The 24,195-nt window shown below is 42.2% G+C and overlaps 1 protein-coding gene across 2 annotated transcripts; it reads right to left on the bottom strand.

Moving 5' to 3' along the window:
• Window positions 1-2,845: 2,845 nt before the first annotated feature.
• Window positions 2,846-22,760, bottom strand: LOC105283576 (proton channel OtopLc). Of its 2 annotated transcripts, none has more exons than XM_026969176.1 (9): window positions 22,516-22,760; window positions 22,188-22,330; window positions 10,958-11,312; window positions 10,227-10,335; window positions 9,972-10,132; window positions 9,740-9,896; window positions 9,123-9,604; window positions 8,721-9,048; window positions 2,846-8,557 (listed from the first exon to the last, which is right to left on the bottom strand). In XM_026969176.1, exons 1-9 carry the CDS (start codon window positions 22,723-22,725, stop codon window positions 7,863-7,865), a joined length of 2,640 nt encoding a protein of 879 aa, XP_026824977.1. In that variant the 5' UTR covers window positions 22,726-22,760; the 3' UTR covers window positions 2,846-7,862. The 2 variants fall into 2 exon arrangements, with proteins under 2 accessions (XP_026824977.1, XP_026824978.1); XM_026969177.1 differs by lacking the exons at window positions 22,188-22,330; window positions 22,516-22,760 and adding exons at window positions 16,208-16,435; window positions 17,406-17,882.
• Window positions 22,761-24,195: the final 1,435 nt, after the last annotated feature.

The following is a 24,195-nucleotide window of genomic DNA, read 5'->3' as shown; positions in this document are numbered from 1 at the left end:
CACCGGATTCGGCGTACGTGTCTATATATACGCGTGTGTACATATTTATGTGTATGTGTCTTGCGTTTATCTTTGTCGCACCCTCCGGTCCACCTTACGGTATAGCAATATCGCCATCTGTACCTCATTAGCCTAAGCGGTACAAACAGCCTGTGGTCTCTCACCTCGCACGGCTGCGCCGAGCTGCCCGGGGCGTCTCCGTGCCGATCCGCTTCCTCGACTTCGTAGCCGGCTTGACTCGACTCGACTCAACTTGCACCCGCCGCTACCCGGGCAGTATTATACGGACTATTACGTTGCCTCTAGAGTGGAAAGCCTCCGGGTATCCGGAAGCACGGCGAAGACCGCGATTTTTGACGTCGCAATCGCGCGTACTGATGAGGAGAGATCTCTCCCGCCTTGTACGTAGAATGTTATCAGCCTTTCAAGCGCGAGATTACTCGGGATGGATTCCCTTGTTATCTCGATGATGGATCGTAGTTAAACAAGCTGAAGGCGGGAACACGCCCCGCACTTTGCGGCTCCGCTCCATGGAAGGCGAATGGCTGGAAATTAGATGAGAATTTTCTAATGAGGCTTCCGTACGCGTTGAACTTTCAACGTTGATTGGCTCTTACGCGAGACACCTGACAACCGCAACACGCGAAATATTAATTTCGCCCAACGAAATTGAACCGAGAGAATGGACACGTTCCTCGTGAGCCACAGACGTCAATCTCACAGAACGGAATTTCTGATCATGCACTATATCATTATTTCCTATGATTTAACGGATATTTCTCGCCATTAATGACTCTGCATCTCACTCGTCGACCCTTAAACGGATTCCATTCAACAGCAGTCATGATGGCGCGCTGGACCACGAGACTCGGATAATTCCCGGCGATTAGCCTCGGAAAATGCGAGGCACGGACAGGTCACGAGTATCTGAGACGTATTTTAGGAATCAGCCTTTTAACGCGGCTGCCGTGCGCGGTCGCCACCCACGCCGACACGAATACGGATGGGCACAGGTAATACACGGTGTACGGAGGCACGACAATGGCCATGTCGTACAATGAGAAGAAGACGAAGGGAAGCAACGCATTGAAAGGCAAATGAGGCCCCGGCGAGCGAGGCCTCGCCGGGGCCAGTGCTCCTCTTCTTCTGCTTCTTCGTCTTCCCTCGCTTTCGGTACGTCATCTCCTTTCTATTGCGCACCCACATCCGCTGCCGTCTTTTCAAGTAGCACCCCAAAATACACCTTACGCAAATTAATGTCGCATGTTAACCAGGCCCATTCGAATGACCGGCACGACGACGGAGCGCTTGAGGACAGTCGGCTCGTCATCGGCGTCTTTAATAATGATTCATCGCCATACGGCGCGACTAATTGTTTACCGGTCGTTTACAATGCCAGCCAGCCAGCCAACACTCCTGACGACGTCGATATATACGTGCGTACCATACATATGCATTTGTGTACCTTTCTTTCGGCCCGGCCGTTTCCTTCTTCGTAATTTCGCCCGTTTTTGGGCGTCGCGCGCGCCTTCCGCCTTTTTCGTCTGCATTACGCTGTACTCGAGTCACATCACATCACTCACGTTGGGACAGTTGGCTGCATTTCGTCAAGCACGATTCCCGATTCATGTCCGGTTTACCCGGCTCCGTGATCTTTTCTTCGATTTAAAAATTTTTTACGCATTTGCATTAACTCTTTCTCGGACCATTTAGTCGCAAACGATTGCTTCGCTTTGAGCATCGTGATATATTTAGGAAAGCAATGTCGCTCACACGCATCTTTCAACATTTTACTTTTTAATCTTATTGTTTATGCATAACATAAAATAGCAATAAAATTTATCTTTCACTATAGTCAAAATAAATTTTAAAGAACGCTGCCATATCGTAAAAATTTTACTATTATTTTACTGGCACTTATATTATGTCGCATTTGTGTTTTAATGTAAATGTCGTGTTGCAAAGGATCGTGCCAGGTTTCATTTGAACAATGTCCTTAACACACTTTGTACACGTAGAGTGACTCAGGCGCGATACGATCCAAATTAATAATGCAAGGATTAACAATTCACCTGACCTAATAACTTCAACCGGGCTGATTATTCACAAAATGTACATAAGACCTGAGCACAGCGTTATGACTTGCGTGCAAATTTAGATAGACTTTCATTACAAATGTTAAATGCAAAGTGTTGATGGGTTAATGATAACTCGAGTAATAAAATAAGTAGTGAAATTGTATCGTTACACTCTGCGTTGTCGATTGAGCGGGAACAGCCACCATCTCGTGGTGAACGTGAACGTAATTTGACTGTATATGTATGGTTTTTGGCAATAATCATCAAAGTGAATTAATATCATGAGCATGCTGGAATATTACCAAAATATTTTACTTAAACATATTTTATATCGAAATTTTGCGTATAAATTATTTAATTCTAAATTGCTGAAATTTCGAGCTATATCTACGGTAGATATATGGACTCGTTAAGAGAACGTCATTACTGGCTGTTGATCTGTATTTTAATATACTAAAATGCATGTTTTAACTTATGCAATTTTTAAATTCTGAATTGTAACTCTGCAATGTTTGCAAAACGATATTACTGTGAACTTTGTATTAAATATTGCATCATGTTCATTATATAAAATTTTAAAAACTATGTATATAAGATATAAAATATAAAAATATTAACTATTAAAATAAAACTAATTATGCAATTAGAGTAATTCTATTATTATTTTTGTAAACTTGCTTTTTAAAAGGCAATCGAAGATGAGTTTGATGGTGAAAATAAGAAGCGGAAATAGGATTTACGACTTGAATGAGACAAACGCGCTGTCGTATACGTCTAGATAACTTTTATTAACCAATATAATCGTGTATCGTTACAAATGATGCGGCAACGACTGTGCCAATGCAACTCGGGTTACAATGAAACTGGTTTTGTTAACGGTATACAATGAAAATAGGAATCGATGAATGAGCGAATTCACGAATTTACAGACGTATCGTCGCTACTCGACATTCGAAGAACTGCTTACACCATAACACGTAATTTATACTTTTATTTTTTTTTCTTGTGTCCTGCCTGCCATTATCGCCTTCTTTCTGACGAAATGTTAACTTCTTCCGTTCTGTGCCTGCCTTTGTCCTCGCTTCCTCTTCGATACAGTGTGTCTCCGGGAGATCCGTGAGTGATGTCACTTGTGCTAGCATGTACGTGTATGTCTGTCTGTGTACAATTATGTGTATACGTGTACAAACTGTAATTATACTCGAAGACATCGAAAACTCACTACATTATGTTAAATAATAATGCGTCGCGGATTTGCTTCCGGCGCGTATGCATATGCAAATCCTCGCCGTCTTTTTTTTTCTCGCTCGTTTCTTGCAGAACTCGCAACTCGGAGCTGCGAAGTTGCCGCGAACGTGTCATTAACTCAGGAATCTCAAAACGCAATTCTATAAATCAATGCAGTTGTCGCAAGAGAATTACGCCAATCACAGTCGCCAATCGGCCGCTGCGTTTGCAATTGAATCATTTCTACAAAACCGGATTTATAATACTGCCACAATTATGCGTACAATAAATATCAACTATGTGAATGAAAACTAATGCAATAAATAGGCTGATGCTCGCAATAAATTCGCACGAATGATTTCTGCGGACTCAAATGAACGAAAAATAAATAAATGAATAAATACAAGCGCACAATCGCTTTGCGATTGAACCCTTGGAATCTCCGCTGCGTTCAGGCTGTTGGCCCCAGTGCAAATTCGCGACTCATTAGTTAGGCTTACGGCTACTATCGAGATATTGATGTACATATACAAGAATCGTGGCTTTTCTCCTTACAACATGGGTAGAGTATACAAAGACGTTGTTCGCCGAAGAAGAACGATCCGCACTGTCTCGCTCTCTTTTCCCTCCGTCTATCTTTCTTGTCGTTCGCTTCCTTTTTCTCTTCTGTCACTCTCACATCACGCACACGTACATCGGAACTACGCACTCGTTCGCATTCGAATTAAACGTGGAAGGTTCTTTGACTTCATATATATCTTCTCTTTATTTAGCTTCTCTTTATGGGAAATCGATAAAGGATTATTGGTTCTCTTTTCTCTTTTGCGTGTTTCTCTTTCTTTCTCTTTTTTTCCCCTCTCCGAATCCCTTCTATCATTCGTTTCGGCTTTGTTGGTCCGGTGTGGCAGTGCCTTGTTGATTTAATTTAACTCTCGCTGAGCTCTTGCTATGTCATCGTGATTTTATTTCTTCTGTCCGTGATTGCGATCAAATTGGTGATCGCGCAGAGTGTCGGTGAAAAGATTCCTTCGCTGTGAGAAAATTCTCTTTTTTCACAGTTTGTCGTAAGAAGTAAATTTCTCTCTAAATGACTTAATAGGTTTTTATGTATATAAGCTGATTTACCTACTTTCGATGGAAATCTCTTATGAGAAAAGTGAAATGCATGATTACTGTTTTGATTCATAGAAGTTCGTACATATAATTTTTCTATTGATATATATATATATATATATTGTTTTTCTTTCTACGTTAAAATATATATATATATATATACGTTATATGTGTTTATACATTACATACTTTACGTGTGGGTGCAACGTCATACAAGCAATCTTGGAAATATCAGCTTATACATTTCGTGGTGACATGATGCAATCGTAGATTGACAGTCGAGAAATTAAAATTCTATCCGCGCGCGAAGGAAAAATTTGCATCGCTGTGCTGATGATATTACATTCTTTCACAGACACTCTGCTAGACAATAATTTATTGACGAAGAACGATTATCGTTATTTACACATTGCACTTCATCTACAGTTGCACACATTGATATTAGTACAAGTCTCCATAATATATATATATATTTATTTATATTTATATCTATATATATATTTTTATATCTCGTATTGTAATGTCGTTCTTGGATTATAATTATGTATAATCGATCGTTTTAATTAATTTTAACGGTTGCTTTTCGGTAAGCTTCCGGTGCAACAACATTCCTCCTGCGCCTTGCGCATCCCTCTTGCTCTTATATTACTATTTATATTATTTCTAATAATTAAAATATTTAGACTCGAAAGCTAAATACGTTGACTGGTGTGTAACTGCGATTTTCGTCAGGATTTCAAGTGTATCTTTCAAGTGCATCATTGTTTTCCCTTTGTGAGGAAGTCTATTTAATAAAATTTATAACGATCGATAAATTTTATTGAATAAAATTCAATGTTGAATGTGTGACTTGTTTTCCAAAGGAGGGAATATTTTCACAAGGATTAAATGGAGGAATTCACAAAGTATATTCTCTATACGATGAACGTTTTTTTCTTTCTCAACGACCTACGTACGATATCAATAGCGTAGTAAATGCGAAAGATCGAGATATCTCTTCGAGATAAGCTTAAATACTAATCAATAATGATAGTAATAATTATCTCTTATATTTCGTGAGTAGTGCGAGCTCCTCTATTCGCGTGTACCAATTATAGTCTTCGTTTTTTTTCTATCTCCAAACTCTCCCTCCCTTAACTCTTTCAGGGGCTGAGAAAATCAGCGTATTCATTTGCTTTTCTTGTGCAGGCCCTTCGAAAGAGGAAACAGTACGCTAGAGTGCGGAACTTAGGCACTGTAGTTCACAAATCAAACCACATCGCACCAACATAGAAACGCACGAAAAGTGGTGGCACCTGCATTTACATATCTTATACGTATCTAATCGTGAAAGTTGTACACAAGCTGCACCGTCGCCCCTCAAAGAATTAAGCCATTCGCAATGGAAAGCACCGGCGTTCAAACCGCCAGACCGCGCGTAGTTGAAAGAACAAACACGTACGAGTCGCTTTCCGTTGCAAATAAGCCTCTTCGATGCGAAGTCATCCCTGACATGATTTCCACTGCTCCATGCATCCACGCCTTAGTCACACAATCTGCATCGTAGCGCGTAATTTCCGCTTACATTTGCGAGAAGTCTCGGGTGCATGCCGTTCAGCGTACTCGGCGAATCCGAAACAGAAATGCCGTCCCTGTACCTACAAGTCGCTCGTGTTGGCTCGGAACGCAGCCTTCCTCTCTTCCTCACCGTTTCCGTTCAATGACGTTTCGAATTGTGCGTGCTTCGTGCCAGCTGCTCGCGATGAAGATGCGACAAAGATGTGAAGCGCGTTCGCACGAGGAGCGCGAATATCCGAAAAGTGTCGATAAAAAGATTCGAAAATCTTCAAAAACAATTTTGTACTCCGCGGCACGCAACGTGAAACAACGGTGGAGATCGTTCGAGTGCGTGTCCCTTTTGAAGGGACGGATCTCTCGTTAATTGCGCGCTCATGAACGGCGCGAGGAGACATTCGTGTCTCGGCTGAAGTCACTCGAGAATAAAGGGACCTGTCGCGAGACTGAGACGTCGCTCGATTTGCCTGCGTCGAGCGAAAAACAGCACTGCGAAATTACCCTGTTCTGCGCCGAGTCTCTCGAGATTTCGCCAGACCTCGATCGCGAGAGGTGCAATCACGATCGTCTCGTTCGTCCTAGTCGCGACTGCATTACGTGTCGTGAGAATGGATTTGAGGATTCCATTCACCGTTTTAGCAATTATGCGAAATTATCTCGATAAACTTGCGCCGACCGCGAAAACGAAATCGCATTCGCTTCGAACGGCCAGCTGATCATTTAATACGACGAATTCTGGTTTTCGAAGCAATTAATGCGTCTCGTAAGATGCAGCAGAGAGCGCGAACCAAACGCGATAAACATAGAAGCTAAAATCACGTCTGCGCTAAATATCGATGACTTATAAAAATATGAAATATTTAGTTAATGTTACGAATAGAAAGAGACTCGTCGCTAACGCCGACTCAAGTTTTCACAAAAGTGTATCACAGCGCGATCCAATATATTATATATTCCGTATAATGAGTAAAATAAGAAAATTGCCGGGCAATATCGGACAATCTAAATCCTCGTGAGTGAACCGAATCGTCTACAATGCTCCTGATGCACAATATGGGGCGAGGGTACATATACGGTACATATAATGTATACATATAAAAGTAGAAAATTTGGCGGCAGTATATAGAGATCGTGTAAGGTGAGACACGCGGTGAAGGGAAATGCGTCGTACTTGGTGAAATGCTAATATCTTTGTTGTTTTGTGCTTCGTTTGCGCCGAGCGAAATCGGCAAAAGCCTGTCCGATCACCGATGAGATCGTCGATCGTCCAGATCGTCATTGATCCATCCTCTCTCCTCGTCTCGTCTCTATAGACCAATGCTAAGACAACGTAAAAAACAAAGAAAAGAATAAACAATAAATGCAATATACATGTAAACGGAGGCAGAAAAAGATAGTTCACGGATCGACACGATCATGTCTGGCTCCACTTTACACGAAAGCTCCTCCACGAGGATGTCAGATCGACCTTGATCGTAATCACTGAAACGATCTCTTCAGATGTCGACAAGAGATTTGTCAATGAGACAAATCTCCACTTCCAACTTTTTCTTCAATCCTTCTTGGATTTTTCAACAAATTATCAACGAGTATCATCTGAAGGTCTGGTCGTGTAACAGGGGCGTATTGAATACGCTGTACGTTTGATTATTCCGATTAATCCGTCGTTCTTCAGTTTTTCCCATCCGCCGATCTCTTCTTCAATCTTCTTCAATCGCTGCTCGCCTCATCAGCCATTCTTGCGCTCCTTCGAAACTCGAAATCAACGATGAAACACGAAATATCTGATCATGGTCGTCGACTGACGACATCCTGACCTGTTCGTGCGCACTCTTTCCTTCCAACCGACGATCATTCCGGACGATTGACCATAACGAGACCTCCTTTCGTCTATTCCAGACGCGCTTTATAACTGGTCTTCCAGATCTCGGCGAGCGTGACAGCGCTGTGGAACCTGTGGAAGATGCATAGCGGCAGAGTGACCCTCTGCACGATGGCCCAGGCCAGGAAACCGTAGAAGTCGAGCTGCACCGGATTAGCGATGACCTTCTGGGTCTCGAAGGTGTAGATCACCCACATGGTTACGTTGCAGATGAGTAAGAAAGTGACAACCTGCCTGCCGGGCTTGCTGCGGTCATGCTCCGGTAGATAAACTCGCCTACGTGACACGTCGGAGATGAAGAGCATCTGAAGAACCACCTGGGCGACCGAGAGCAATCCCGTCACCATCACCAGCAAGTTTGGTTCGTGCTTGAAGGCCGCGAGCGAGCCGGCGATCACGCTGAAGACGGCGTAGACAAAGAGACCGAAAGCGGAGACGCGCAGGAGGATGTCGTTGAGGTCGCTCTGCTCCTCAGCCTTGAACCTGAGGCCTTGCACGCGGATGAAGCCGACGATTATGGCGACGATAGATAACGCCATTAAGACGCAATGGGACACGTCGGCGAGATAAATCGCGAGCAAGCCGAGCTCCGGGTGGTGGATAAGCACGAAGAAGAGGATCAGACATATCAGGGAGCCAACCAGTAGCAGCAGACCGAAGAAGAGACCCTTGCTCGCTCCTACGCAATCAACCCTGCCGTGACCTGTTATAATATTTTTTATGAGAGCATGATATTTAGATTAACTAAAAAATTAACTTATATTTAAAGATCTGACACACATAAACAAAAAGAGAGAACATCTCTTAGACCTAGCGCAATTGAAATGCAGGTAGCAAGAAGAATAATGGAAAGAGACTGTAATTACCTGCATGTGCAAGAGCCACGGCCCTTCGAGACAGTATAGCTTCCAAGCAACGTTCAAGATCCGTCTCGCTCTGATGAGGCCAACGCGGATGCCGGCCAATGTGCTTCCACATGACGTAGATGACTGCTGCTCCGATCAGGCTGTACTCGATTATGAACGGGAACAGATACGGTGCCGCGTCCTGTACGATAGTTCCCATGATATTGACACGTCCGCACGAGTTCGATACTGTGCCGTCCTCCGTCAGCGCCTCCGCGTAAATCCCCAAATTCGGAGTCCAATACTCGCTGCTGTTTGTCAGGTTGCTTACATCAAAGATCTGCGGTACCTAAATAGAGACAAATTTAGCGCATAATTTCAATAAAACTTTTTTACCGAGACGTGACAAAACTTAACTAGTACCTGGTTGTCCATGTCAGCTTGCGGCGTGTTCATCAGTTCCATGATTTGCGACCAGTACGTGGTGGTAGATGGTGTGGTGGTTGTGGTGCTCGTTGTAGTCGGGATAGTGGTGATCCTCTCAGTAGTAGTAGTAGTAGTGCTGGTAGTCGATGGCGTGAACGTAGTTAGAAGAGTAGACAAGGTCGTGGCCGTGCTAGATGTCAGATTGGGCAGCACGGAGATAGTGGTTGATGGTGTCGTGGTCGATGGGGTCGTCCAGGTCGTAGATACAGGATTTGGCGTAGAGGTGAACGCATCCGCGATCGATCTCGCCGTTGTTGTCATCACGCGGCCCAAAGCAGTCACAGCTGTGCTGGTGGTCGTTGCGACGGTCGTCGACCTCGAAGAGGCCGTAAGAGGGGCCTCTCGTAATTGTGCCATGTCGCGCGGCTCGGTACCCAATATGGCTCCGGCATTTCGCATCGAGTGCTGTTTAATGCTCTCTGCAAACGTCGGCCGTGACGATTATTGGAATCAGTCGATGCGTATTGGCGTCGTCGCCAGAACGCTTGAACTCGCATGGTCGCTCGAGCGGTTTGGCGACGCGGCACGATTAAGTCTGCAGATAGATCGCTTACCGAGAATCCCAGCCTGAACCTGGCCTAGTTTTTTGTGATACTGAGTGATCTCCTTGAGGCTCTCGAGAACCAGCGTGCGTATCCATACGCAGAGATTCGTCGCGACCACGTGCATCAGACCGAAGCGGGCGATGACTTTGAAGCGATGGATGTTCAGCTGTGAATAATATAATAAAGGCAATTTGTGTCTCCCGACATTTCTGCAGTTGTGCGTCGCATATCAAATACGTACTCGAGAATTCATAAAGATGAAGTACATTTGCATAAAGGTGAAGATCATTTGCAGTACTGGGTTGACGCCCTGTAATATCTGATAGCAGGGTGATGTAGGCGGCACCTCGAAGAATGCACCAAACTCCAAACCGTTGTATACCATAGTACCCAGTCCAAAAGCTGAAAAATTACGTAGTTTAATCAATTTATCGATATTATCTAGGTACATTAATTTTAAGGATGTCTTATCATTATTAAAAATTTTTAAACTTACCAATCGCGCCAATTCGGAGGAAGAAACTTCCATGGCTATGATCATTTTGCGAAGTCTTCCGCTTTCGTAACGCTCGTGTGGCTACGCCAGCTTCAACATCGGTCGTATCCTACAAAAACGATATTTGTCACGATAACGTAATTAAAATACATTTGATTATGTCAATATATTTGTTTTTTTGAAAACTTGAACATTTGACAACTTGAGAGATTGAATTTTGTTGAGAGATTTGGAAAATTATCGCTGTATTCGAAAATAATGAAATGTAAATCTCTATTAAAGTCAATTCCGATAATGAAAAGTGAAGTGGGAAATTTATAGCCTAAAGAAATGCGGATACGTTTGAAATAGCGTAGACATGTTGATAGCAGTGGTTGACCCGATTGCGTCAGCATCAAAAGTATTCGCGTAATTTATTACTAGGACCAGGCTCTCTCTAACTGAAATACATTTCATGGGTAACGTGTCACTGCCGTAGCCGTGAAACTCGCTCGAAATAAAATTAGTAATCTGTGTAGTGAGTCACAACTGGCAGAAACTTTGCGTTAGACAAGCTGCTATAAATAATTTACCAATTTGTTTGAATAAATACAATAATAATACGAATTATCGAATTTGAAAAAATTCCTTACAAAATTATCAACAGCGATCATTAATTAAAATTGTTAATAACATAACCAGTGAAATTGTTTTCTTATTTCTTGTAAAAAATTTGTGTATCTTTAAAAAACCTGAGGAGGAGGAGGAGGTTCCTTTTTGGTTTTCGATTGCTTTTCCTTTTCCTTCTCCTTCTTATCCTTCTTCTTGCTCTTGTCCTTAGGTTCTTTAGCAGTCCAGCCAGTCTTGGGAGGCCTCGGTGGTGGCGGTGGCGTGTCACTTCCTCTCGCACAGCAGGCGCTTTCTTGAAGCAGGAAGCAGAAGACGTACAACAGGAACAAGATACTCATGCCGTACAGGTACGTGAAGAATCCCTCGTAGTAGTACAATGGCAGCTTGTGCGTTACCACTTCGCTTATCACGTAGGCGATGCATACGACTACGAGCAGCTTCGCATAGATAAAGCTCATAATGATGAAGAGAGATGTTCTGTAATAAAGAATTCAAGTTCGCTATCATGTCACAATAATGCAATAGGCCATAATTAGTCTTCGTAAAAATTAATTTGAAGTATTATTATATATTAAAATTTCTCGAAGAATTTTTGATATTAAAATATTGCATCCTAACTATAATCTCACCCCTTTTTCTGCACAATTTGTACTCTGCTACTCCGTCGTGGCAGTATATCCCTTTTACGTACATTACTGTCAACGAATGGTACGACTTCGACTTCCATGATTACTAACGAGAATTTTACGCACCGAAATAATTTTAAAAACACTTAAACTTCACTTCTTTTTGTGCAAATGTTTGTTCACAACAATTCCTTGCATAAAAGCTTTTAATTTTATATCTTGCACGAGCACTGTTTTAAATAAATGTCATTCTTCATTATTAATGAATGTATGTATTATATGTAATTAATTAATCATCTTTATTAATTAGATTGTTATAAGTTATTTTCTATTAACTTTCATGTATCACCTGCACCGCGTCCTACTTCGACTAATAACGAATGCCGACTGTTGCGCTTGCGATCGCGCAAGTCGATTCGCACAAGCGTGCTATTTCTGTTCTCTCCTTTCAACTATTATGCCGTTCAAGCTCATCGACTTTTCACTGTTTTTACCAAATATAATTTTGACCCCGATATCTTATTTTAACTTAAATAACACGCTCTTATCCTTTACAGTCAATTGTTGTCAACCGAATTTGTTTAGTCGCTTTTTGAACCAAATAATTGTCGAGAAATGTTCAATCGGCAGTTTAATTCAATATCACAAACCTCATATTTAGTACATTATGAATCTCAAGTTATTATGTTGACGCGCCACCGCAATGTATGTACGATAAAAAAGAACACTATAGGCTCACTTGATAACGCACTATTCACCAGTTGACAATATAATTGAATTAACTTTCTGACAAGCAACTCTTGATCATCAGTGTTACCTCACGAATTATTGCGGCGAGTTTTTGTCCGGATACCGTTTGATCTTGAAACGCGCGCGATTACTTGGAATACGGCAAAGAGGTCAAGCTTCGATAACAGTTGACCTGGTGCATTCGCGCTTAATCGACGAGCATGACTGCCACTCGAACATCTCGGACGTACTTAACCACGGCCTATCCTCATTACGCTCTTTTTCTCACCTAAAGGTTAGGCGGCGCAATCGATAATCTATATATAATGCCGGTCGCAAACTCGGCGCTCGATCTCACCGAGGATCAATCGCGCGGGAAATGAGGCTTTTCCATGGGGAAAACGGGGCCGCGCGGCGCGCACGCAGAAGGGATGACAGGCCGCGCGTTGTAAGTGACGCCCGCGCGGCGCGACGACTCGTGCGTCCACGTCGAGAAGGGCTTAACCACCCTTTGTCACCGTGGCATTTCAGGGGTTGAGACGCAGACTTTATTGTGACTTGCACGGGTCTGTACACTCGCGTCAGGGATTTTTTTCTTCCTGGATGAATAATAGCGGAAAATGTGCGTTAGAGAGCAGAGGTGATGATATTTTCCGTCCCGCCGGAAATGTGGGCGGCAGTTTTTATTTTAAAACGATCGCTTCTATTTGTACTTACTTGTTGCAACTTATTGTATATCACGGAAGCGTTACGGATATCGTGTCAGCGATAATTTCTTCCGCTAATTTGTAGATAATACGTTATTCAGCGAGAGTTTTTTGTCCTTCGTCAGGAAAAAGGTTGCATTTTTCTAACATCACATATTTTAACCTTTTAATGTATTGAGTATTTTTACAACTAAATTTATAAAAAAAGATCGATGTTTGAAGATTCGTAGAGAAAAGGACACGGCGATCTTAGAGTATGCCGAATATGGAATTCATTTCCGCATTTCGCGCGCAAATCTATTTCGAGCGAGAGAACGATTAATTACATTGCGCGAATTCAGTTTCCCGATATTAATTAGTCGAAGGAGCCGTGTAACTAACCTGTTCCTAATTGGATTGATCGGGCAGACTTCGTGCCTATTGTTCACCCAATTGGGCTAACAGACAGAATGGCAGCGAATGAGTTTCTCGTCTTTGGTATTGCTCCATATCTTTGTTTACTTCATTACGCGATCTCCTGATATTAAGCTTCTTCGAATCTTCATTAGAATCATAATTTTTTTCTCACAATTAACAAAAGGCGCGGTGTTTTCGAATTTTACACACTCCTCGCAATTTTGGATTTTGTACGATTAAGTGGATCAAATAAATTAAGAATACCAGAACAATGAATAAGACGAGATGCTGAATCTTTTTCGCGTTGTGGAAAGTAGACGGTGTTGTAACCCGCCTTCCTCTGGTTGCGAACAAGGAACGAGAAAATGGAAATAGTAGCGCGGTTGGGGTATACTGGTCCAGACAGGCTGGTCGATATCTCGAAGTACCTACTTTCGGCGCCGCTGCTCCTCCCTGTTCCCTCGCTCTATTATGGGCTCAACCTCGTCTCACATCCTCTTTCAAGGTTCAATCCTTTCTCGAATCCTTCCAAACATTTCGCGAAACTTTATTCGAGGATTAAGTTGTTCGTGTACTCGAACAACTTCGACTTGTCGACAAGCGGTGCTTGTTTAAATCATCGCCAGTGAAATACTTATTTATATCCTACACGCGACGATAAACGAGAGAAATTGCGATAATGTTGTAATTGACGATAATATGATTAACCGAGTGACATTTTCCGCGTATCGAAAACTTAATAGAACTTTAATGATTTATTACTATATAATTAAATAAATTTTTTATACGTGAAATCAGTTATTTATGTCTTAAATTTAATTTGGTACGAGCTGTATGGTATAACACTACTTTTTTTTAACTTTTTCGTTAATCACAGCAATTGACACATATTACATATACCTCAAACATAGACGAATTAAAAAATTTCGATTTAATTGAATCACGTTCGCGAGAGACCATGCAGCGGCACCGTTTTGTCACGGATGTAACGTGCAGACTGCCGGTGGCATTGGCTCGCGACCGTGTTAATGCAATTGCAACTGCGACTGTGTAATCCGAGATACCTATTGCTTCGTCGCGAGGTGCATATAACTACACTTGTCGTCGAATCAATATTAGTCAATTGAAAAGTAGCGCGCGAACTGTCCGATTTATCCGTGACTCGTAGCTTTTGTGCAAAGTCCTTCCATAAGGATGCTAAGGACGCACATTGGATGCACATAACAAGATTTAGAACAACCCACGAAAGGATATAACGTAAGAAAGTAAACAATCGATCACTGATTTAACAATTGTATGTACATAACTCCGAAATTTCTGAAATAATCACTTCGTAAATGTGGAAATTGAATTTCTGCGTCCATTTCCTGACGTCATTTATGTATATTTCAATATATTTCGTTGATGAATGATCAATTGTAATTCACGAGTCGAATGCATATATTATGTACGTCGCCCGTGTACGTGACATCAGCCTCGGATCCGCCCAAGCTGCATGCAGGTTAACGAACTACGTCGTAAATAGAAATGCGAACCAAACTCGACCATCTCGTTTCCATTTTGGGCCCCAGTTACTATTTCCTAGCTAACCGGATGTTCTCTATGGGTAGCGCGAATGTAACATGGCTAACGTTTTCTGTCTGTGACTGCTAATATGGCGACTGGCTAGGATCCCAGTCTTGACACGCCTTGTAAATCTCGTACAAATCTGTATGCTCGCAATGTTACAAGGAGATTTCTATTCGACGTAAATGAATCGTAATCAAACGTTTCTCGGTCAGAGTTTCATTCGGTATCTGCTATTCATTTGCGCGGCATTGCGTTCGCTTTATAGTTATTTACAGCGCACGCTGCCTTCTGTGCTTCGGAGATGAATATTTTTGTGCGGACATGCGCATCGATATTCCTCCATTCGGGTAGTTATGAACCGTTTGTACTTTTACATGCAACACGTGTAGCCGGAAATTAATATTGACGCGCGCCAACAATTCTTTTTTGCGAAATGTGGATATTGTGTGATGAATGTCTACAAAAGAACAGTAAAAAAGTTCTGATTTCTTCATTAATATAAAGACATTTCCATTTTATCGTAAGGTGTGAATCAAACTTCACGTTCACGTTATTCTCGAATTAATTGACTTCTTATTATGTTTGAAATGATTAGAATCGGCGTATGTCACGCCAATTCTAATAAAGTTGCAAATCCACGAAACACGCGATTAACGTGTTGTTAAATAATTATGCTCCATTAGCACATGCACAACAACCGCACTAAGTGACGTTTATTGTTGACCTAGATTTCACTCTTGCATGGAAAGAATACCCGGAGTCCGTAATTGTGTCTTGACATAATTATCGGAGAGAAAATTAGTGAGCTGTAATGTTAATATTCAAATATTCGTATATGCTTACAACTATTGTATCCATTAACTACATAAATAATCAAATGACCATTAATGTATGTCAAAAATGGCTCAACTAAAACCATTATTTTTTCTTGTAAAAGTCTTTCGAAAAAAATTCATCTTCATCTTTTTCCAATGCTAGAAAACTTTGACTTTTTTTTAAATATTCGAGATTTTATTACTCTTCATTTAAAGAAATAATCTGTGATAAAGTAATATAAATGAATTTTAAAAATAATTGTATGCAGAAGAATATTACTACAAAGTGCTAATCCGATATACTGATATAAATGATAACAGCATGTTCGAATAAGATACTTTGCAGCAATATTCTTCTTTTCAGTTACTCCATAAAAATATCTATATCTATATATAAAATCTATATATAAAAATATATTTATATATACATATATATCAACGCTACCAAGTTCGCGAGCGTAAGACAGACAGGAACGATTCTTAAATTACAAAATCCTTTTATTTTCTCGCCTCTACAACGTGCGTCTTACTTTTTTATCGGGCACGATCGCACGCTCTTCAGCTCCACTTCTTTGTTCGCGGCGTTGTTCTTCTCCGCATTGTCCTGTGCATTCGGCGACGAGTTTTGTGGATTCAGCGGCCTGGTGACCGGAAGTGTCGCGGTGTTGTCACCAGCCGGGGCCGCCTCCACCTCCACGGTGGCGACCTTACAGTCACCACCACCCACCATCGTGGATTTCGTCTCGTCTCACGAGTTCCTGACGATCGGATCAAAAAACACTGAACGATCTCGCAACAAATCGATCTAGTTCCCCCGCGAGTTCAAGTGCCCCCTACGTGGTGGTCGTGCCTTGGAGCGCTGGTACCCGTGCCGCCATTTTGGTGGACGCCTCAATATTATATGTATATACATATATATATATACACACATATATAATCGAATCCGATTAAATCACCGCATTAACTTAGTTCAGTGTCGCAAATTATTTCCATGGTCAATGATTATAATTCAAAGAAATTTCAAGTCACTTCGTTTTCCATTTACTCGTTTTAGCGGGAAACGCCAGCTCTTGTGATTCTGCCAAGTGTTTATCAATTACAAATCTCTCTGCTAGAACGTAGAAATAGAATACAGCCTCTTTGAATATTCCGTAACCCAATTGTTAATATATTTGAAAACTTGATGTGTGTGAATAAAGATATATTGCCTTTCCGTATACACTCTCAAAATTTTTAGTGAAAAACGAATAACGTTCTTTGCCTCTATTGCATTAAATCTCGAAAAACAAAATTAGTTAGCTTTTCTACACACTCAGAGATACAAGGGAGATAAAGAGAGAAAGAAAAGTCCGTAGCGTTCTAGCCTGCGAGTCGCTAACAGGATCGGCCACGCAGAATTGAGCACGGGAAGAATAGAAAACCATAGAGCTGTGGAGGAACCAGAAAGAATGGGTGGGAAGAGTGAAACAAAAACGACAAAGAGAAAAAGAGAGAAAGATAGAAAAAGAGAGAGAGAGAGAGAGAAAGAGATATAGAGATTGAGGCGGAGATCCCTAAGGTCTCTGATCCCGCGTACTTGGTCGAACGAGCTAATGGAAAATCCCGTGCACACACGAGGCGCGGCTGAATATCCCAGGTTCCGGGCACTGTACGCTCCGCTGATCGACGACGACCACCACTTTGAGCGTCGCGACGCACCCGCGACGACAGATGACGAGAGAGACTCACCTGCCAGAGGCGGTTGGCTGAAGCTCTCGCGGTGACTGCGTCCCGGCTTCGACGGAAAAGGGTGTGAAGCGTGGACGCGGAGAAGGGACGGAAGGCGGATTGGTATCTCTGGAGAGAGAACGAGAGAGAGAAAGAGGCAAAGAATGAGAGAGGAAGAGAGAGCGAGAACGAGAGGAAGAGAGACAGGAAGGATGGACGGACGCAGCGGTGGCGGCAGCGCCAACAGAGGGTGGACCCGTTCAAGGGAGAGACAACGAGCCCGGGTTCTCTACTCGCGCGCGCGAGAAACCGTGCGAGCGTGAAGAGCGAGACGAGAGACCGAGGGGCTAATTCGAGTGGTTGGCGAGGAGCAAGCGGGACCGCGCTGCAATCAGTTGAACCGTGTTATCGGAGCGCCACGAGAATGGGGGTAGAATCACGATCGCCGCCCCCAGCATCCCGGAGACTGAGGCTGGCCGGGAGGTCTCTTCCCGGGCAGCAGCAGCTTCTCGCACAAGCGCACTGCGAACGCGAGAGCTTTTCGTCTATATAGAGCCGCGGGGGTGCTCGTCCCTCTTTCTCTATCTTTCCCGGCTCCCCTTGTTTTCTACCCCGAGATCATGTGTCCCCTTGTCCCCCTTCGTGTCAGCTTACGGTGTATAAGGCCCTGTCGAGGAACCCTCCCGCGTGCTTTGTCTCTTTCTCTGCCTCGGTCGGCGAAGTCTCGCGTCTTGGTGGATTTTTCCGTCGTGCCTCGTCGACCGTTTGCTCTTTATAGACTTAAAGGCTTCTTGATTCCTGGATGTTTAACGGTATTACGCAACATTTTTCCGTAAAGTATCGGGGATTAAATTGTATGCGTTCATGTTATTAGTTAATTTTCATGCATAAGGCGTAGAATGAGAACGCTACCATTCCCCTGATTATACTAGCCGGTTAATTTCATCTGCATAAGTAGCTGATGCAACTGTTCTTCGTGTTCGTGTTTCCTAAACCTCATTTCTAATTCTCCTTTATGGTTCTATCCTCACTTGAATGCCTCGGAATACGTTTCTCATGAAGAAAATCTCATACAAAACATTCTTCGATGTGGTATCATTTCTTCCTCATTTCCCAAGAAATGTATGACGTGCACATTGCATTTTCATAAAATGTCCGGTATTCTGAAATCTTTCATACCATTCGCATCCTTTATACGTATTTAAAGCTGAGTCCTGAGCATGCATGTATTTAGAATCACGTGCTTGAAATTCTTATGGCTTGAACAAATTTTTCAAGCGTTGTCGACCCCATTATTGCAAGTCCAACTCGAACATTTTATTGTTTTCTCGAAGCTTATTGAGCATCCTCGACGGTGATTTCTGCCGACTGGTGATACGAAACGGAGAAGTTTCCTTTGTTTCGCGGAATCTGTTGCTGTCGTGCCATGAATTTTTCCATACGCGTCTCGCCGTTTCTTTTGCGATTCATCTTCATCGACGCGGGTATCACACAAGAGATGCTCTCAATAGCGTCTCATTATCTGCATGAAACGGCCACCAAATTTTTAACGCGCTTTAATTCACGCGCGTTGGAAACCATCCACGGAATTTTCTAACTCTCGGAATTCTCTAAGGACTCTAACAGAAATATATAATGTAATAAAAGAGAAGTATGTTCGCACTAATAAATAAGAAAAATAAATAAGGAATGAATAAAATTCAGCTATTAAAATTGTATCATATTTATATAAAATAATTCTTCGTTTTTCTCTATATCTGCAATATAACGAATTAAGTAACGAGACGCTTCATTAGAGTAACGCAGAAATATTGCGCAATGCTTGTACCGCAGTATCGCGCATGTACATCAAGTACAGAAGCACTTTAGCTGCTCCAGGGCGTATTCGCTGGAGAAAAGCTTCGTTATCCGCTGCTGGAAAATTTCGCCCAGGTGAAAGACGAATGCACAAGGAGGAGAATTCGCAAAGACGAGGAGATTTTGAGCGCGCGCAGGGTTTGCAGCCACCACCGTTCCCACGGAAAGATGACGAGGAACGGGGGGCGGTGGCCGGTCAGCGCAAGATAGTGTTACGCGCGGGGGGTTGCGTGGGCGGTGGCAGGTGGCGAGGGGGGCAGAATGCTCCGTGGTTCTGCGACCCACTGACCCGCTCGATAACGCTGCCACCGGGAGGTCACTGACCTTTCTCACGCGCAAAATTCGCGTCGACATGACCCCCTCGGCGCAGCCCCGTTTCTTGGCTCGGAGTCGGAGATTGTCCCATTACGAGCGAGGAGTTCCTTGATCGTCGCGTGCTGTAACTTCGGTCGCACGCCCAATAGTCCGATCGATTGATGAATGACGGAGAGAATGCACAGGGGTTGTGCGGCGGGATGGTCCGGAGCGCGAAGATGACCGACTGTCAATTTGGAATGCTAAAAATTGGTTTTCGATTGGCCGATCTGACGGGATTCGCTCGAGGATTCGACGGAATTTATTGCCGTGCGGTCGTGCACGCTCCCCGCGCGTGCGGACGGACGGGGGTGAGAAACCGCAGCGATCGGAAAAATGTCGCTCGTCGAAAAGCGAAATCTCCCGACTCTCAACGAACGAGTGTACGGTTAAGAATATTGCAACGAATGGGAGTCCACGGGTATGCAATACGTATTTCCCTGTCGGTGTAGCAGACAGACTCGATTTTGACGTTCCGTGATTCGTTATATCCGGAAAAATTATCTGATTCCGATAGAATTACCGATCTTGATTAGTGATCGGGATTCGAGATACGTTGCAAAATATTGCTGAGTTACGTTTGGCCACTTGAGCGGGAATCGACGTGACGTTATGGTTCTGCGATGTTTGGCAGCACAACTATAGTTATTTGGCAAGTAACAAAGCCTGGCAATGGTCCATGACATCCTCAATTTCAAACTCCACGATGTCGCAATTCTTCATGGACGCAAGCACGACATATTGGCAAAGTTGTGAAAAATGACTACAATACATTAATCGATACATTCATTGTTCAATTCATAATTCAGTTTAATATTCGCAAGCTTAAAGCATGCAAATACAATATCTAAAATTTCATCTTTAATCCCTAAATAAATATCACACAGTAGCCTTGACCCACGTGTTTGCAAACCTCACGTATCCATTTAGTATCCTACAATGTTTAATCATTCATCGTAGATTTTTATTACTTATTACTTATTGCCTTATTATGCCGACTAATGAAGTTGTAAGTGATAAGAGCGAGAGAATTAAGTGGAGATCGTAAGAATTGCGTGACAATCCTTGTGCAATTGAGTCGGGCTCAACAGCTCGTTCGTAGTATTTTTCTGCGTGCTGTAATATCGCGTTTCAAGGATTGCGACAGGCGAGACACTCACGCACAGCAGTATTGATTTCGAGACCTGCTAGCAGTGCTGCCGCGATTCCGCGCCTCCTGAACTAAACCCTGAACGAGAGGTTGCAAAAGCGATGATGAGCCGAAATTTAGGTGAAAAGCCCTTTCTGCTAGAAGAGAGAACAGGAAGAGCTTTAATGCCATTCAACGCGGTTTTTAATTAATCTTTTAAATTCTTGCCTGCTGACAATTCAGCTATTAGCTGAGTAGTCAGAAAGGGTTCAAGTGCTTCTCTTTCTTTGTATCACAAAATTGAGTTACGTATAATTACTTCATCTTTTCATCTTTTTCGTTTCGTATTTGTTATATGAATTTTTCAGTTACACGTATCAGTTACACGTACAGTTTAATGTATCAAGTGTACTCAGAGTGTATTTAGAGTGTCGGCATTTTATTTCACGTATTTTGACCTGTATTAATTAATTCTCGTCCTATTGAGCGAATGATTGCTGATCGAGTTTATTTATATGGTAGCAGCGCCCGAAGGCGCTTTCAAAATGTCGTTCTTCTTTAAAGACGCATATTAATGAGCAACCGAGTACTAGTCGGCTATAAATTGCTGAATCAAGCTGTATCCACTGTATTTGCGACATTATCACGCATTCAGTGATCTCAATTACGAAGTGACTTAACGCGATACCTTATTGGCGCTTCTTCCAAGGAAATTACACAGGATCTTTACGTTCATTGAGCTAATTAAACTAATTTGCAACTTATAAAGTACACGAGATCACGCTTGGGATACTTTTACGTGAATTTATATTTTGCAATATTTATTAAATTTACTTGTCCATTTTATCGCAGAATTTTTACTTGTTTAACAGTTAATGACATCTACATGATTATGTAATAAATTGATATGTCGATCAAGTTTTATATAAATCTGAAATACGTCAATATCCTGGTTGTTTCTGTTGGACGTTGTTGACTTGCTAAAAGTCAAAGCCGACGAGCTCGACGTCTGCAAGGTATCGGAGGTCGTAAAACGTAACTGCTTGGAGAGTAAGTAACTCTAAGGCTATTTTAAGTCACTCGAACAGTTCCAGAGACTCTCTTTATAAGTTTCATGATAAGCAACGCCCTCAAGATACGGTATCGAAGTTCCACGTAATATATAATAATTTTTTTGATTAATCGAATGATCCGGATATTTATTCTTAAAATACTACTATCTTATAATTCTATAATGTTTAATTTTATCTTATAATTTGTGTCTGGTCATATCTTTTTCTAACGAGATACAAATTCTCGGATTAAATTCAAAATGCAATTCCATGCAGGAAGAGTTGAATCTCCCTGCAAAGTTTAGGCGGACGTTTCAAGATGTTGTTTTGTAGTGCGGATGATGCATTAACGTCCGCGTGTACTTCGCAGCGAAGGACCTTAAGAACTTACATTTGTCGGAGTGTACTTACTTTGCATTCTTTGGCAGCATGTCATTCGGTGGACCAGAATACGTAGAATTGAGGCACAGGGGTGGGTTATTCGCATTCTGTGGAACTAAGGGCTGCCTCGCATGCGCCGGCGACGTGTGCGAACCGTATCCATCGGAGTTCAGCTAAGAAACAAACATCATACGAATACAAATTTAGAATTTCCAATCGAACTCTTGTCGGTATTACTCTACGTTGCGGTCATATGTCAAATACAGCCGTTTACGAGTCATCAAAATACATTCTGCATTTATGCGCGTGACATAGATACATGCGCATGTGTATGGCAGCGGTACACTTAATTGCTCACCTTGACGACAGTGCCGATTAGCGAATCAGGCGGCATTTCCGGGGGCTCTGGTATCACGCCTGGATTTGTGTGCGCCGGATAATCGTTGTGCAGATTGGCCTCCTTAACGGGAGTGCCACCGTCGAGTCGTTCCATGTCCAAGCTGTCGGTCGGTGTCGGCTGCGAGAGCAAGCGCTCTTTCATCTCATGGAGGTATGGACACCGTTGCATCTCTTCAGCTTCTTCTCGGTTCTCTCTCTGGCAATCTAAGGAAAAATGAGAATCAGAAATGCATGCGAGACAATTTCTATTTCAATTAAATATTTTCTTCCTTTTCATTTGAACACGCGAATAATTGATTGCGAGGGTTTCTGTTTGTGCTTTGCGTGTACAGATACTTTTACGAAAACTAGTTAAAGTCTTGCCTGCGTGTGCGGCCTGTTTGCCTCTATTTTAGGAAGGTCAGTAACCGCGCGAGATTTAATAAAACAACCACGGTACCAAAACACGAGAATAGCATCTGCACATGAGTGGACTTTTGAATCTTGTTTCGTTGGATTTTGTTAGACATTTATTTGATTTTATTGAAGTCGGAATACGTGCGATCCTTTGAGTCGCTCCTCGTGCCTCTCAAGTAACGGAGGAAACAATAGGCAGTACTACTACAAACTATTCTGATTTACGAATGTCGAAGTTCTTTGATGTCCGGGAAAATAAAAGAGAACAGAGACGTTCTGAGAACTACAACTTTTAGTTTCTGGAACAAATCGAAATGCTCGAATCTAGACTGAATTTTTTAAAGTTCCATGCTAACAAATGCCATTTCTTAAGCAAGTTACCATTATTCTCACTCGAACGTTTTCTTCGTTGCTTCATTGATGCATGTAACAATTTTCATTCGCGTGAAGAAGTGTCTTATAGATGTAATTGTATCTAGTGGATAGTGATATAATAGAGTGAAACATTAAACTTGTGGTAAATCAGATACACTAACATTCTGATGGTGTTATTAGGTCAGCCAAATGAAAACCTTCCAAAACCACAAATAATATTTATTTTTCAATTTGAGAGTTCTTTAACTTCTAATATTAAATTTATTCAATTTTACATATAGGCGATTTTAATTCCGCACACCATGTCATCACATCATTTAACTGAACTATTTCACTAAACTTACTTAAAGCTACGGTACCCATGGTACACACTTTAAACACGTTTAATACCCAAGAGATAGTTCTCAAGAAAAACTTGTTCTCGGAGAACAATATGAAAAAGGGATCGTATTCGTCTGAACCGAGAACGACAGTGCAAACGCGATCGGATCGGTACTGTCTCAGAAGGAAGCCCCATCGCCGTTAACTGGCTCTTGGCTCTCTCCCCATAGTAGAGATCGCCAAACATGGAGCTGCGATTGGCGCGCTAGCGCGCTCGTCTGGTCACGTGCGTACATCTTTCCACGTGGATGCTCTCCAAGGAACCCAACAGGCAAGACAGGAAAACAAATAAGCAATTCGAGGAGATGATTGCGAGGGATGTTATGTTATACTATGCTTGTGCATTATTTTTTAAAACCTATTACATCATAAACTTCGCAACTCTCACAGGATGAGGAATTGATGTTATCATAACAAATCTTTTAATATTTTTGCTAATGGCTAAATTTAAATAAGTGATATTACTAGTAATTAATACTATGAAGAT

This window comes from Ooceraea biroi, chromosome 4 (genome assembly GCF_003672135.1).
Source record: "Ooceraea biroi isolate clonal line C1 chromosome 4, Obir_v5.4, whole genome shotgun sequence".
NCBI lineage: Eukaryota > Metazoa > Arthropoda > Insecta > Hymenoptera > Formicidae > Ooceraea > Ooceraea biroi.
The sequence above is the reverse complement of the archived record's forward strand: the minus strand, read 5'-3'. Positions and strand labels throughout refer to the sequence as shown.

Excerpts from the sequence above, each read along its gene's own strand:
- LOC105283576 (XM_026969176.1), bottom strand. The coding sequence starts at position 22,725 with ATGCAACGGTGTCCATACCTCCATGAGATGAAAGAGCGCTTGCTCTCG. Across the intron at positions 11,313-22,187 it reads ATGCTGCCAAAGAATGCAAA|AACATCTCTCTTCATCATTA; the intron begins GTAAGTACACTC and ends TCTTTATTACAG. Across the intron at positions 9,049-9,122 it reads AAGCTGACATGGACAACCAG|GTACCGCAGATCTTTGATGT; the intron begins GTACTAGTTAAG and ends GTCTCTATTTAG.